General features: G+C 38.6%; 2 protein-coding genes across 4 annotated transcripts; both read right to left on the minus strand.

Moving 5' to 3' along the window:
• Positions 1–583: 583 nt before the first annotated feature.
• On the minus strand, positions 584–10,213 carry LOC134078302 (solute carrier family 35 member F5-like). 2 transcript variants are annotated; one of them, XM_062534126.1, is made up of 15 exons: positions 10,083–10,213; positions 9,216–9,357; positions 8,807–8,956; positions 8,147–8,209; positions 7,930–8,011; positions 7,605–7,801; positions 6,803–6,884; positions 6,214–6,301; positions 6,057–6,121; positions 5,664–5,768; positions 5,165–5,324; positions 4,470–4,560; positions 3,527–3,681; positions 3,051–3,151; positions 584–2,347 (listed from the first exon to the last, which is right to left on the minus strand). In XM_062534126.1, the coding sequence occupies exons 2-14, from the start codon at positions 9,348–9,350 to the stop codon at positions 3,085–3,087; spliced, it is 1,440 nt and encodes a 479-aa protein (XP_062390110.1). In that variant the 5' UTR covers positions 9,351–9,357; positions 10,083–10,213; the 3' UTR covers positions 584–2,347; positions 3,051–3,084. The 2 variants fall into 2 exon arrangements, with proteins under 2 accessions (XP_062390110.1, XP_062390109.1); XM_062534125.1 differs by having other exon boundaries at positions 584–2,351.
• A 1,288-nt stretch (positions 10,214–11,501) lies between these two features.
• On the minus strand, positions 11,502–15,234 carry LOC134078304 (uncharacterized). Of its 2 annotated transcripts, none has more exons than XM_062534129.1 (6): positions 15,081–15,234; positions 13,910–14,161; positions 13,708–13,821; positions 13,401–13,595; positions 13,177–13,215; positions 11,502–12,672 (listed from the first exon to the last, which is right to left on the minus strand). In XM_062534129.1, the coding sequence occupies exons 2-6, from the start codon at positions 14,151–14,153 to the stop codon at positions 12,413–12,415; spliced, it is 852 nt and encodes a 283-aa protein (XP_062390113.1). In that variant the 5' UTR covers positions 14,154–14,161; positions 15,081–15,234; the 3' UTR covers positions 11,502–12,412. The 2 variants fall into 2 exon arrangements, with proteins under 2 accessions (XP_062390113.1, XP_062390114.1); XM_062534130.1 differs by lacking the exon at positions 15,081–15,234 and adding an exon at positions 14,739–14,754.
• Positions 15,235–15,276: the final 42 nt, after the last annotated feature.

The following is a 15,276-nucleotide window of genomic DNA, read 5'->3' on the forward strand; positions in this document are numbered from 1 at the left end:
ATTAATAATGTCCTACCTGATAATGACAGGGTGGCTATTTGCCAGCTGAAGCTCATAAGTTGGGTCGTGCCGTAGGACAATGAACCTAAATATTTGAAGTGAATTAGAATGTTTTTTAAAAAAAGAAAATCTGCCTTTTAGAGTGGCCTAATTAGAACGCGAACCAAAACTAATAAAGTAAGTTGCTGTGGATTGACCTTGAAATGCATTCACACCAACCTTGCACGGAAGAATAGGCTAACATTCCTCCTCAAAATTACACAGGTGTGCCGATACCAGAAGTGATTGGTTCTGTTTTGCTGATTCCAAGGGTTCACTTACATTTCCCCACCAGCACTGTGCATGTTTTATGGGTGTGTTCGATTAGACACAAATGATAATTTCTGCGCTTTTAGCTGTAGCCTATTGTGTCTGTCTACTTGCGACTTGAAGATCAGAATCAGATCTCATTTTATGACCAATTGATGCAGAAAGGTAATTCCAAAGGGTTCACATACTTATTCTCGCCATGTCTACTCAATCTCCGTTCAGTACACATGGAATATTTACAAGGAAATCCATATTAATTCCAGCAACAGCCACATTCTTATTTGAATATTTTATTATTTTATGAACGCACAACCTGACAGGTGGTGTTCATGAAATTCTTTTCTGTAATTCTGTAATAATGAATGCACAATACAGTCCAAGAAGCATAGAAAATATGAACAAATACACTAACAGACAACAACAAAAAAAGGCAACAATAGACAAAATGATAATCATCAACACAGGTTTGGAGGGAAATAAATCAAAAACCCTGAAAAAGCTGATCTAGTGTCATATCAATAGTGTTTTAGTCTGGATTCGCTGTATGCATTATTTACCTTGTAAAAATCCTTCAGCATTACTTAACCTTACGCAAAATCCTTTCACATTCAAATCAGACAAAAAAAAATATATATATATATATAACAATAAGGAGTCAATTTTGATTTGAAACTGATCATAATCACTTTCAAGACACAGTATCAATTAATGAGAACTGATGAGACAAAGACCTACACATCATTAAACAGTAGCATGCACCCACTGTTCCTTGTTCACCATGCAACATTTTCTGCTGATGGATTGAAAATCTTTCACTGGCTGAAACATATCAATCAGAAAGATTCTTCTTTTCAAAAAAAAAAAAAACCCTCAAATATTTGTCAGGAAATAAATCACAGAGGCCAACATATTTCATAAATATGATCTGTCTCTATGTTACAATGTGGTCTTGACAATGGGAGCAAGTTGGGATGAATTCCCCAAACATCTGATATTCACAAACAATCATCAAGTTCACCTTCGGCTATTACCACTGACACAACAGAGAGTTCCAGTTTATCACAGGTGATTACTTGAGCGATACGTTTCAAGTCCGCTCATATGTCTCAATACCACACTATCTGAAATGCTTTATCACTGTATATAATGCCATTGCACAGCCTACAGCCTAACCTGATTTGTTTTTGAGGATGTTAGAGTTAAGTCTGATCATGACAGACATAAGAAACATACTTGGTACACATTTTAATGTCAGGGCTCAAAGAGGTAGACAGCAACCTTACTCAATCAGAACGTAAGAGGTTATTTATGTGTTTGGTGCACTAAAGATGTGCTTGATAAGACTAGTACACACTGTGGAACACTGTGTGATAAATATATAACTAATATATGACTAATAATTTTATTACAATTATACTTTCAACAATTTCAGTCATTTCGTACCGTTGAAAACTGTGAAATCATATACATTTGCATTTTGTGGATTCAGTCAAGCCAACACATTGTACAATGTAGCCTACTTGAAATCATAGATAAAGCTTATGTCAACACTATTCATATTGTGACCAAAAACACTGACAGCATGGTGTCAGTGACCCATTCATTCAACAGCCACATATCTCAGACGAGGGAAAGTATGATTTTGTTAGTGTAGTTTGTTGATAGTGCTGTAGGGTCAGTTGAAGTGGTGAAAAAGATCAGCTTCAATTCAATACATTCATCTCTCACAGGGGATAGGATGGTCATTAAAAATAAAAAGACAAAAAAAAAAAGACAAAAAAAAAAAAAATGTCCAGAGGAGATGTCTGAACCCCCGACAATAATCTCATTCCAGTCAAAAAAGCCAAGTCCATGACAATATTTTCATAATGTTTACCACAAGACTATTTAAAATATATATTTAAAAACTTACTCATGAGGCTGAGAGAAGTACTGAATAAAGCTCTTCAATAGAAAAATAAAAAATGAGGCACTAAGGTGCTTAGAGTTTTGTTTGGCCAATCAAAGATTGTCACATCACTGCATTCATCTGAAGAGTCTATCTGGAAAGATTAAAATAGAAAAATATGCAAACAAAGTCTGAATAAAGACAACATCACAACACTGCCTGATTAGGTCATAGGCAGATGTAGACAGATGTAAACACAGGATATGAGGAGAAACAGAGGATACAATGAACCACTGGCATATTTTGGATATGAGTTATGCGTTTGAGGCTTGGTCAGATGTTCCGAAATGTGATTACACATGTCATAAACAAACGGCTTTGGGCAGAAATCATCCTGCACTCCCCTGCAACATACATCTGGCCTTTTTAACTCAACGCTGATCCAGCTGCAGTATATACAAATTCAGGGGAGAAGTCCTTATGCCATTGGCAATGGCCACGTAGTGTTCAATCATTAGATGACTCGGCCGTTTTTTTTTTTTTTGTACGGTTTACTCCTGTGGAGGAGTAATGGGCTTCCTTTCAATAGTTTTCCTTATCTCTGTAACTTCTTCCTGTCTGCTGACAGCTCTCATGTTTAATATCAAAGGCTGAAGTCATTTTGAACGGAAGTATACAAAGAAGATAAAGTCTTTGGAAATACGAGGGGTTCAACCACACCATTAAAGTTTGCATGGGAGTCTCCATATTTCGTAAAATCGCTAACCTTCTTAACTTTAAATCATGACACATAAAATGAAGTATGACACATGCTCTAAACAAAGAATGTGGGTACTAGGCGACAGGGTTCTACCTGAGAAGTGTTTGGCAACCCAAGAGCTCTGGTTTCAGTCCGCTTGAGAGAGGCTGTGAAGAGGAATAAGGCTCTCCGTTTGCTCACTGTCTTCTGACAATCTGAAATAAAATAAAATAAAATAATAATACTACTAATAATAGTAATAAGGAAAAATATAAAAACATAAAAACAAAGGATCCTAAAATAAAGCATTGTCAAATGTTATATTCTGTGTAATGAATTCCTCTCTTACATTTTTTGAAGATTTGGTTTGGTTGGTGGATATTTTATTTTGTAGCACATTCCTTAATAAACTTTGTTTAATCACTCCTACTTGTTTCACTATTATTCATCATCAAAAACTATCCTACAAAGTCTTATTCATGTTCACAGTGTGCCCATTCAAACGCATAAATCAAACCACAATGGCAAGTTACAACCAGTCATCCAGTTTTTGGTATTGGTTGCACTTGAGCACACTTGAGAGCATTTACCTTTGAAAGCGTTTCTTACGGCAGATGAACGCAAACATCCTTCTTAGGCCCACAGTCACAGGGTCCCAGTTATTGTAGTGGCATAAGAGAGTGGCACAGAAGAAGGACAGGAAAACAGGGATACTCCCCACGAAGAACATCCAGGAGAAATGCACCTGCCCAGGCGGAATGATTCACAAACAAGCACACATGAATCCATATGGTTAGCTCATGACCGGGAAAATCTGAGCTACTACAACACAAACATAAAAACACTGAAATACAAGCTGTCTGGTTCTGAAATATCTCCTCATCTAACAGGACAAGAGAGGTTGGAAAGGCAAGCATGATGCAACCTAGCAGAAACGTAACAAAACTTGCACCAAATTCGAAATTCGGACACCCGGACTGACCGCTTTACAAAACTTGACCAACAGTCCAAAATGCTCCTGAGTGGTCTTGTGCTTTCTATCAAAGCTCACTACCAGCACACCCACTGATAGTGTGAAGGTAATGGCTAGAGTTTTTAAAGTTGTTTTGGCAACAGTGTGTTTGTCTGCAGTGCACATTGAGCTGCTGGGGCTGGAGTCTCTCCAGGAATATTCATTCACCAGTGTGGTATGGGGAGCAGCGGACGATGCAACATATCCCTGATGGCTAGAGTATGTGCAACTGGTAGGAGCATTATAGAAACCAAGACTAATGATTGGTGGTTCATGTTTCATGTCCACCTCCAAACCATGGGCTCCAAATATAGCATGACATATCATTCATTAAGGTCAACTCTATTCCCTGTTCCTACCCTCAACCTTTTTGTGGCTATAACTAATGGTTGGTTCGGTGGAAATAACGTAATACTAGTAGTGGTATAATCCACTTATTACTTTTCTTTGAAAGCTGCAGGAAACAATTAATACACACAAAGAATTCAATTAAATTCTCCCTGGCCAACTATAGGGCTTACCTTCTGCATACACATATCCGCTATGATGGACAGAGGTATAGTGAGGCTCAAGGCTAAAGTTCCTATCAGAGAAGAGGTTAGAAAGCAGCCCCTGTAGGGAGAAAACCACAGCACATATGTATTCCACGTTCATAGAAATGTATGTAATTATCATTGCAACTAGAATGTTCTAGGGCATGCGTGACAGGAAAACCACGCACAGGTAGATAAAGAAAAACACACGCACTCGCTTAGCAAAAATAATATATGAAACCAAACCATTGAATAAGAAACCCACATGCTTGGCAGGAAATCAACAAGGTGCATAACCAATGTATTGAGCAGAGCTGCTGGCAAATAAAAGAAACCTGCTACGCTTGAGTAGAGAGAGACTGTGGCTGAACCGAGGGACTTCCACCACTGGCATCCTCTATCCTCTGATCGGAGAAGGCAACTGAAAAGTTGGATGTCTTGTGTGGCTCTTGTGTTCATAGTATAAGAGATTTTCCCCTGACACTAACATATTTATTCTTAGGGATGGCTAAGGACGATGACAGATTTACCGATCTTTCACATATCTATAATCAAAATAAATTTGAGTAGTCGCTTATGAAATCCCCCACCCCCCCCCACCAAAAAAAAGTGTTAGTGTGTTAAGTGTGTCAAAACATACATGTTTGCATCAACAAAGCACTAGAATTTCAAAACACACTTACCACAGCCAGAGGAACTCCGAGAGCACAGTGCCAATCAAGCCATTGATAAGGATGTAAGTGCACACCAGGTTGCTGGGCAACTCAAAGGCCTCAAAGCCGGTGTAATGCAGCAGGAGGAAGCCGGGCCACAGGAACAGGATGTTGAAAAGGCCCAGAAAACCTGCAGAAACATGAGGATAGAGAGCGGCGGGGAAAATAATCAACCAAGTCATTTATGATTTTATGAGCGATTTAGTAAATGAAGTATTGTATTATCTGGATTTTTATAGCACAATGTGTACCCTGACCGCACATCACGGTCTAAATCTGCTAAACTGATTATTAACCACGCCAATTTCTGTTTAGAAACAGTCTAGCAGAGGTTGTAACAGATAATTTTCTAGATCAAACATAATATATTGTGAATTCATCAAAGAAACATAGCTAATTGTTCCATTGCAATCAGTGATCCTTTTTGATTATTGGTGGTAACACACCAACCAACTATTGGTTCACTCACCAAAAAACATGGGAATGTCCATTTTTCCTTCTCGATCAACCTTCCTTTTGATCATGACAATGTACACAGCATATAATGCAGCCCCTGCTAAGGACCAGAGGGACCCTGTATAAAAGTGGAGAGCATGATCACATTTTGCACAGGGGCTATGACAAAAACCCTTAGACCTGCTTAAGTACACTGATCACCTAAAACGAACATGTGACCATAATAACAATACAAAAATAATCAAACAAAGTAAAGAAATCAGACTAATGATAACGCAAATGCACAACTATCAAACAAACCAAGTTATATTAGACACAAGGTGATCGCTCATTTCAGTGTCTTCGGACCTTTCATGAAGATGACTTGGAGACAGCCCAAGACTATCAAAAGAGCTCTCATAATTACCAATAGTGCCTTTTCCATCGGAATTATCCATGCCGGAGACGCTGACAAGCGCCACTCCTCCCATGCTGAAATAACAAGGGAATATTTGATGTGAATATATAGAGACATTTGATGTTGATGTATGAAGAAAATGTATCCTTAAGAGGATCGTTATTACCTTAGTGCTACAGCTAAGAGTTTTGAGAGAGTGAATCGGTCACTGCTACTGCTGGGAAATATGGCTGCCAGGATCAGGGTGAACAGACCTGCCAACATAGCACAGCAGGTCAGGATGTTTGAGTTCATACATGAAGACCTCTCACACTTGCATACTGCAGTAACCCCAATGCACAACAACAACAACAAGTAAAATCAAATGTTCAGCAAGGCAAGACCTAATTGGTACTGTGACCAATGAACACAGATCATGATCTCTGAAATCTGATTTTTTTTTACGTGGAGCCCCTAACTGAAACATCTAGGAGCACAAATAGCAAGTTTAGGGATGCACACCTTAAACTGATCCCCAAGACAATTATTCACATGTACCCCCATTTTAAATGCATCACTGATAAAAGCTTTGCCCAATATATATTCAACAGTTAGGTGCAGTCAAACAGACTGGATGAGAGGTATTCCAGAAGTCATCATGAGTGGCAATATCCCTACTTGGAGTGTTTACTGCTAGTAATCACTCTGTGCTTTGCACTGAATTGCCTGATGTCGTAAAATGTAGTTTTTACCTAGGGAACAAAAATACTAATTACCAGAAGTAGAAGACAAAATGTTCACAATCGCAACCTCTGTTTCCGAGAGTGCTTGTTGATAAGAAAAGTTGGCCAGGAACCACTGTGAGAGTTAAAGAGGACACCAACTTGTTAACAGATTGCAAGAACAGATGAAGACATGCAAAGAGACACATGAAAAGCACAACGTGAAACAAAGTTGAATGTGTAAAGCACATGTGATGAAGCATAAGGCAAATCAATCACAAACTGTTTTCAGGCATGTCCGCTGCACTATATGCGAATCTTTGTCAAACGGATGTCCGACTCTTCAGTTGACTCAGACATGATGCTTACATGCGGACATTATGTGTGAATGACACCCACAGACAGGAACATAATCTCCACCTTCGTCAAACTAGCCAAGCCACCTAGCAGAGTGTCATTTTAAATAGTGAAGATGCATATCATATGGTTCTCGTTATGCTTAGCTTAAGGAGAATGAATCATTGGAGACTCAATAATTTGATTCTAAATTATAATTTGATAAAGGTAAAGTAAGTGGAGGCCAGCAATATTTAGCCACACTCCACTCCCAAAGTGCAGGACAGGTCGATAATCAAACTGAACTTGTTAATAGCTTTTTATGATTTCCAAATACCAAATAGGCCTGGAGTCTCCCGCTCTCGCTCTCTCTCTGTCATTTACAACATTAATGATTAAAACAAGGATAATTCTAAGTGACACCAAACTTTTTAACAGTAGTGTATGTCTGAAATCAGTTTTTAGACTGACACTGCATCATTACTTGAGATGCTTATAGAAACATACACTGACAACTCACCACAAAGCAGACAAAGAAGCTGATTTTAGCCACTTCAGCCACGGTCAGCTTGCCTGCAGTCCTGAGCAGTGACTCCTGGTCTTTGCAGGCAGAGTAGGACATGCGAGACAGCTTAGCCTCCAGTGCTTGGTTGGAGGGAAGCTGTCGCACCTCCATGATGTTACTGAAGCGGACCCGGTGTTTCTTGGGGACTTGGGCTAATGGACAAGGATAGAAAGCTCATTAAATATCCTGAAGTATACAGGAAATATATTCTGAGGAATGACCCTAGAGCCCTAATTCAATACAATAGGTGGAAAAAGTCAAGGAAGCACTGACTACTCACAGACTTCACAGTCAGAGCTGGCAGTGGTGACATGGTCCACGGGAAAATCCTGAAACTTCACCGGAACATAGAGGGACTCACTCTGACAAACAAACAGAATTGGATAGTCAAGTTTAAATAATGTAATGCAAGTCAAAATATCAATGAGACAAGAGGCATGTTGTATGCGTCTTAATTTGAGTAAATGCTTCAGAAATTCCAGTAAGAGGGTACTTACTAATGAGTTGCAATAACCATTCTCAGCAATAAATGGGGTAAGACATTCTTCAGCATCTGAGAACTGTCAAAAAGAGAATATCCAATCACAAGCAGAATTTAATAACACAGCTCCCAACGGTCTCCAAATGCAATGTTCAGCAAAACATGCCCTCTACAGGCAACAGTTGTCCATTACACTACAAGATACACTATAAGATTTGTTTATTTAAGAACATCAGCATGGCTAATCAGAGCCAAAAATTGAGATGGAAAATTTTTTATAAATAAAATCTTCAAAATGTTTAAACATGGTTAAAGGGTATTGCTGAATTGGTTGAGGAAGTATCCTGATTCCTGACAGTACCATCAACAATTTCCAACGTGCGCTGGACCAATTCCATTGTGTCAGTCTATATCTAAATGAAAATTACGTTGGTAAGATCTGATTAGGCTTTTCTGACCAAAAAGGTCTAAAAAAAGAATGCTGAACTCATAACACAAGATAAACTTTTAGAAGTTGGGGACTTCTTTAGTGGTAGAGGTGAACATTTTTGTAACACTGTGGAGAGACATTATACATTATATCTCAGCATTTCATCATACCATCATCACCATGTCAAACTGGTCTCAGTTTCCATGCCATTGATGATCTGTCCATTTTTGGAGAGATGCTACTCACAAGTGCTGGGTGCTGTCGACGGAAGCCACCACCACACTGCTGTTTCCAAGGTCTCCAAACCAGGAAGCCCAGGAGATACAGGATAAACATGGACGTCTTTGCAAACGTGCTGAAGAAAGGCTTGTTGTAGTCCTCCTGTTTAAAAATATACTACCAAACAAAATGTTACTGTTAACGGCTGCCTGATACAGTAGGAATGCAGGATGCTATGTGACAGTAGGCCTACCATGTATTGTATGCCGTTTACACAGATGGAATGATACTACTGTTACCTTTAGCAAATAAATTCAGTCAAGTGAATTTGACTAGTAAGTAAATTCAGTCCATGATGTACCCCAATGGACCCAGACACAACTAAATAAACAATGACAACATACATGCAATGTACAGGAAGGATATGAAGACTTACTGATGTCAGTTCAGAGGAGGCTACCCAAATCACATCCACCAGGAGAAGGATCACCACACCAAGCACCAAGCGCCTCTTCTGGTTAACCACGCTAGTCTGGGAACCCATCTGGTTCATCATAATCCCCCAAACCATCTGAAGGCTGTTCAATCCAAATATACGTAGCACAGAAGTGGGCAAAGTTCAGGTACAAGCAACACTTTCTCATTTTGTGACAAGTCTATAACAACAATATGTGAAATGCAATATTATCCGAAGTGGTTCACTCAGTTTCAGGACAAATAAATGAACTACCACTTTGCAGCAAACGACTTAAGGGGTTGTCGACAGCTTAAAGGAATTTGTGCGCTATGTCTCGTCACATTTTCACCTGAGTATGCTTATAAGAGCCAAAGCGTAAAGGTCCAAGCTCCCTTACGTTTAACCGAGAGCTACAGTTAACAGCTCTACACATGCACTTGCCATAGATTATTATCCCCCCGATTAATCCGTGTGGTTTATTATACGTCACCAAACTGATGTGGATAGGTTAGTGTGAACAAGATGTGAAACGTTTCAGATTGTTAGTATTGACTGGCTGGCCTGTTAGCTATCTTAGCCTTTTCGGGATGGTTTGTCCATGCGTTTGAGTCGTAGAGACCCATACTTGGACGAATATATCTTATAGATAAAAATGAAAAAACACGGTCAGTTACGTTAGGGAGCGTCATGGTCGAAAGGTAACGCAATTCGCCAATGTACGTGTTTTTGTTAGATATTCAGTTAGCTACGTGAGGCTAGGTATGCTAAAAACAATCACATATCAGTGCATTTCAAACAGCTTTGCGACACTTGAATAGATGCAACATTTGTGCACGACAGACTTACCAGATACTTCTCCTTCATGGATGGGATGAGTTTGCCTCCATATACTCATACATTGTGATTATTTATTAAATGGTGGATTGTTTCCTGTTTATAGACCCTATTTAAACTTCGATTTGGTGTTTGGATTTTTTTTTGCTCATGTGACTTCACTTAACTAACAGGATTGTGGGTATTGTAGTGCGTCATGTGTTCAGTGTCGTTCACTGACTCCGCATAAACACTACACTTCACACAACTCAAGTCTTTACGTCACATACAACCTTCGACCTCAACTAGTGCTGTGGATGGATGAGAGGGTAAATGTTGAACTTAAATCATTCAAATCTATTTAAAAAGTAGAACATAGGCTTCATTTAACGCCGTTTTTGAGGTCATGTTATCAAATAACTTAGCCTACATGTAAGGACAGACAAGTGTAGGCTACACCAGCCATCTAGGTCTATGTTATGGGCTGGAATAAACTGCAAAAATGACAGAATGAAACCTCCCAGTGTAGCCTAATTGCTGACTGAATGTGAACTAGCTTAGTGCCGATAAGGCTCTGGATGGGGTTTAAGGCAAGGTTTTGCATGTTTTATATAGGTATGGTAGCTTATACCAAAACCTGTAGGCCTACAGTGCTGCTTTAATTTTTGACAGGCCTTTTCAGGTCACTAAACATTTTGACCAGTAAAACATGCATGCATTGCAAACAATTTCAACTCTACGTTTGATGGTGCTGTGATGTAAATCCATTCAGTTGCCAGTCCTTTTTTTTTTTTTTTTTAAATGCATTTGTGATTTATTCTGTAAGTTATGTCTTTTAGAGATTGTCACTGCTGAGAAAACAAGTTCTAGTCTGTTATCTGTCAAGGTGTTAGGCCTACTCAGCACTGGTGAATGTCATTTTTACCTTGGCCCCCCATTAGGGTCCATAGGGTATCTAATCAGGTCTGCCTGCCCGTGTTTATCTGTGTCCGGCCACACAACGCATGAAATATACTAGTCCGATTCACTTAAACATGACATGTAGAGTCACAATATAACAGTCCTCACACTTAAACTTTATTGTAATTGTGCAGAGTAGCCTACAAAAACAGCAAAATGCAGTCCATCCAGTGACCACCCAGATTAATTTTCTTCTCCTCTTTATTAACTGACCCAACAAAGGGGTCTGCAGTCACCTGCTGCTCTCGTTGCACAGTATCTGGGCAAAGGTCTAAGATAAGTGGAGGTGATAAAAACTAAATCTGTTCTCTGTATTCATTAGCGTCATTAGTAAGGAGTTCCATTAAGCTTAGTGATCTTGAATTTTAATTGCATAATTACTTAGGCTACTGGCTATACCAAATGATACCAAAAGAACCAAATTAATGTGATATTGACTCACTCACAGAACTGTATGATATACGGGACATTTTTTTGTATTATTTATTTATTTATTTTGCAAAGAGAGTAGGCAATAATGCACAAGACAACAATATATCTGTTTTTTTCCATTGAATTCTGTGATATTTTTTATATTTTTGACACGTATGAACAGACATTTTAAAAAAGCGAGCTAACCCGCTATCATATTCCGTTGTGGTTTCCCTTACAAAAACATTCCCTTCCTTATCACATATTTGGGCTACATAATTTCAGCATGATATGTATTTGCGATTTTTCTGACTGATATTGCAGTTTTATTTGCAATATAATTTCTAAAAGAAATACTTCAGACATTTATATTGCAAAAATAATTGGATCGCTAAAATGTAGGATATTGCAAACTTGCTGAAAGTCAAACTTCACAAATATGATTTGTGGTATAATTTCTGAAAGTCAAACTTCATATTAAAAATGTCAGTTTACGTTGGACCACTTCTGATTTGTGACCATGCCTTGTGCACTTCTGTTAAAAACTATATGCAGCCTTAAAAAAAGACATCTTTGATCTGACTAGTAAAAAGCTCAGTTGGCACATTTGGCTTCAGTTCATCTTGGAAAATCAGGTGTGCTATATTTATACAATATTCTATTATCTGATTAAACAAAGTTTTTTTAAGTGGTAGGCTAATATTATAAAAATATAAAAAATATATTCCATATCCCCATCATCGATTATAAATGAATGCATGTAATAAAAAACTATATTTCCTAAAATACAGTATAACATTGATCAATTGAATACATCAAGATAAAAGATTGACATAACCTGAGATGTGTAATCCCCAACTGTCACTTACAGTGGAGAATATACTGTACAATGAAAATGAGATGGCTTTGGTCCATTGTAAAAAAACGTAGCCTATAGCTAAAGAGGTAAAAAGGTTAAAAACATATTTCATTCAACTTTTCATTAGTCTCAGTTATGTTTCTGATGACATCAGTTCAGCCATAAGCTTTCTTTCATTGGTTAGTATGGCTTCAAATAGAGCTTCTGCTGCTGCTTTGCTGGTTGTGCCATCCAAGATCACCCTCATCTGCTTCTGGGCTGTGTTTTCTGCCCGCGCATTCGCAACCATTTCTTTATGGAAATCTTTCTGAATCAGTGCATCTAGAATTGGTTGCACATTTTTTACTTTCTGTATCAAATCGCTGTAATGATTTTTTAAAAAGCCAAGCTTATCTGAAAGAGAAACAGCCCAATAAAAGTATTCAGATTGTGTTCTAATTAGAAAGAAGATAAATATTCATATCACAATATCAATATCATATTGACAAACAGACAAGTCATATATATTACAATGGAGTATTAGGGCCACACAAGTCTAACGTCAACATGTCAAGGTTATTCTCGTCATGGTTCTTCATATGTGGCCTTAATACTCCATTGTAATACTGTATAGTTTGAGATGCATATTCACAGCAATAACTTTTTCGCACACATATTTGTTCTCTGTTGCATAATCATTAGGTATATCATACGGACAATAAATATCACTTCAGGGCCGCTTTCCTGCAGGTGGATTACGCCTATTCCAAGACTAAAATAAAGAGTCAATGAAAAGCTCTATTGAAAACAGCTTTTAGGCTTAATCCATCTACAGGAAACTGAACAAACTGAAACAAACAAACTGAAAGCTCAGTTCCTTGAGTTGAAAATTCTTGCAATGCTTGAAAAAACAATAACCTGAAATTGTTGGAAGAGACCCTTTTCCTGTGGTTCCACCTGCATGAATAGATACAGGTATTAAAGACTGTTTTCTGCCAAGACATAAAACAAAGAAGAGAAGTGCAGTGAAAATGTGTGAGTGTGTATGTTAGAGATAGAGACAGGCATACAGAGACAGAAACAGGAATTTTAACACTGATTTAGCAATATGTGTCGACATAAATTAAGGGCAAGGGGTCAACCTGAGGTTTGTGAAGGACGAGTTCCAGCATTCTTGGCCCCAGGATTGAAGTTGAAAGAGAAGCAGACGTCCTGTTGCACTGTGCTGCCTGTCAACTTTGGGGCAAAAATATGGCTATTGTTTGTTGCCACCATACGAGAACCGCTGCTGGGAACAGCTGGTTGCGGGCATACTTGGGAAGGATTGTGATTGCCTCCTGAAAGGAGAACACAAAAGCATCACTGAAAATTGCTGGCAAGAAGTTCATATTTGATAATCCTAATATACACAGTGAATCTGTTCCATCAGCTGTATATAGCTTGTCCTACCTTGGTGCCCATCCACATTGACTTCCATTTTATAAGAATTCATGGTCACATTAGCTGTCTCTGATGCCACAATAGTGCTGCCTTGATCTGCATAAAGCTGGGGGCTTGTTGAAGCTGCACAAATAGACTCATTTAATTAGAAAATTTGCTTTACAGGAATCCAACAATGATGGTGCAATGCCTTCAAAGTAATGTAACTTACCTTCTCTGTCAGCTAACTTCTGAACCTCAGGGAAATTCTCCCTCAGGACCGTGACAAACTTTTGGCAATCCTCTTCTCCTTTCTTGAGCATGATTCCCAGCAGTGACTCGATTCCCTTTCTCCCGCCTTGTTCACTTATAATCCTATATTCCTTCCCTGTTACCATATCCTCAGCGTGATCCATTACCTTTTTAAGGTCCAACAATTTGCAAAGAGCTTCTTCATTTGACTTCAGGAATTCCATATTGCCACCTGAAATACACACACACACACACACACACACACACACACACACACACACACACACACACACACACACACACCTGTTTTTAATATCAACTTTAGCCTATGATACAAAGCATGCGAGCCAGACAGTTTGTTGCAAATCATGGATAACTGTTCCATTTGAACTGAAAATGACTCAGTAGATGTTTAGATTGACATTCCATAGCATTGCATGCATTTACTGGTTAGGCAGCACTTGTTCAGGTTCAATTTAAATGTTACTTCATAATACAATTAGGCCTACAATAGCCTAGTTCAAAGATCCTGTATAAGCTAGCCTACTTCTATAATGTGATAGCCTACCATCCTTGCCTAGTCTCATAGACTTCCAGCATGTTCCATAAATAGGCTGCTACAATACGTCCCTATTCTTAATATGTTCATGGATATTTTTCGTAAGGGAATTTAGGTAGGCTACATTTTAGGTTTACGCTGGTTCAAAGTTAGTCACTTTAAAAACAAAAAACTTCTTGTGTTTCTAGATCTGTCGGCAACATTGTTACAAATGAGCTTTCATTGCTCATTCACATCCAAGATCACCTACCCACTGCATGAGTTCTGAAGCTCGTTTACATTAGCGTAGGCTACAGTATATCCTGAATCATAGCAAGGAACAAGGCCGATCATATTCTGATAAGAAAATATAATGTTCGTGGCCTTCTCGTCATATCTATAGCCCTAGCAGTCACCACAAACTTCCCCTGCCCCTTTGTACAGTCCTAGCGTTTGGAATTTACCGCGGCTCTGGGTGTTGTTTCTGTGAGAGTTCACTAGACCTACGTCATCATCATAACTTGACGTAGGCTAAACCTATTGAAACATTGTATATAAAAACACATGAGCTATTCTGCATAGTATAAGTTTTTTTTTAGCACGACAGTATTACCTTTAAGATGATGTGAAGCGATGTGGCGTTAACGTATGATACGCTTCCACTTTCAGTTTCACACAAGGATAGTTTACATCATTTCCTGAAGTCATCTAAACATATTCAAACCTGCCCAACTAGCCTGGTCATAGCCTACCAAGCCCAACTTGCAAGAATACACAAAATATTTTGAAGGGCGATGCATCTTGATATC

Source organism: Sardina pilchardus, chromosome 4, assembly GCF_963854185.1.
Source record: "Sardina pilchardus chromosome 4, fSarPil1.1, whole genome shotgun sequence".
Taxonomy (NCBI): Eukaryota; Metazoa; Chordata; class Actinopteri; order Clupeiformes; family Clupeidae; genus Sardina; species Sardina pilchardus.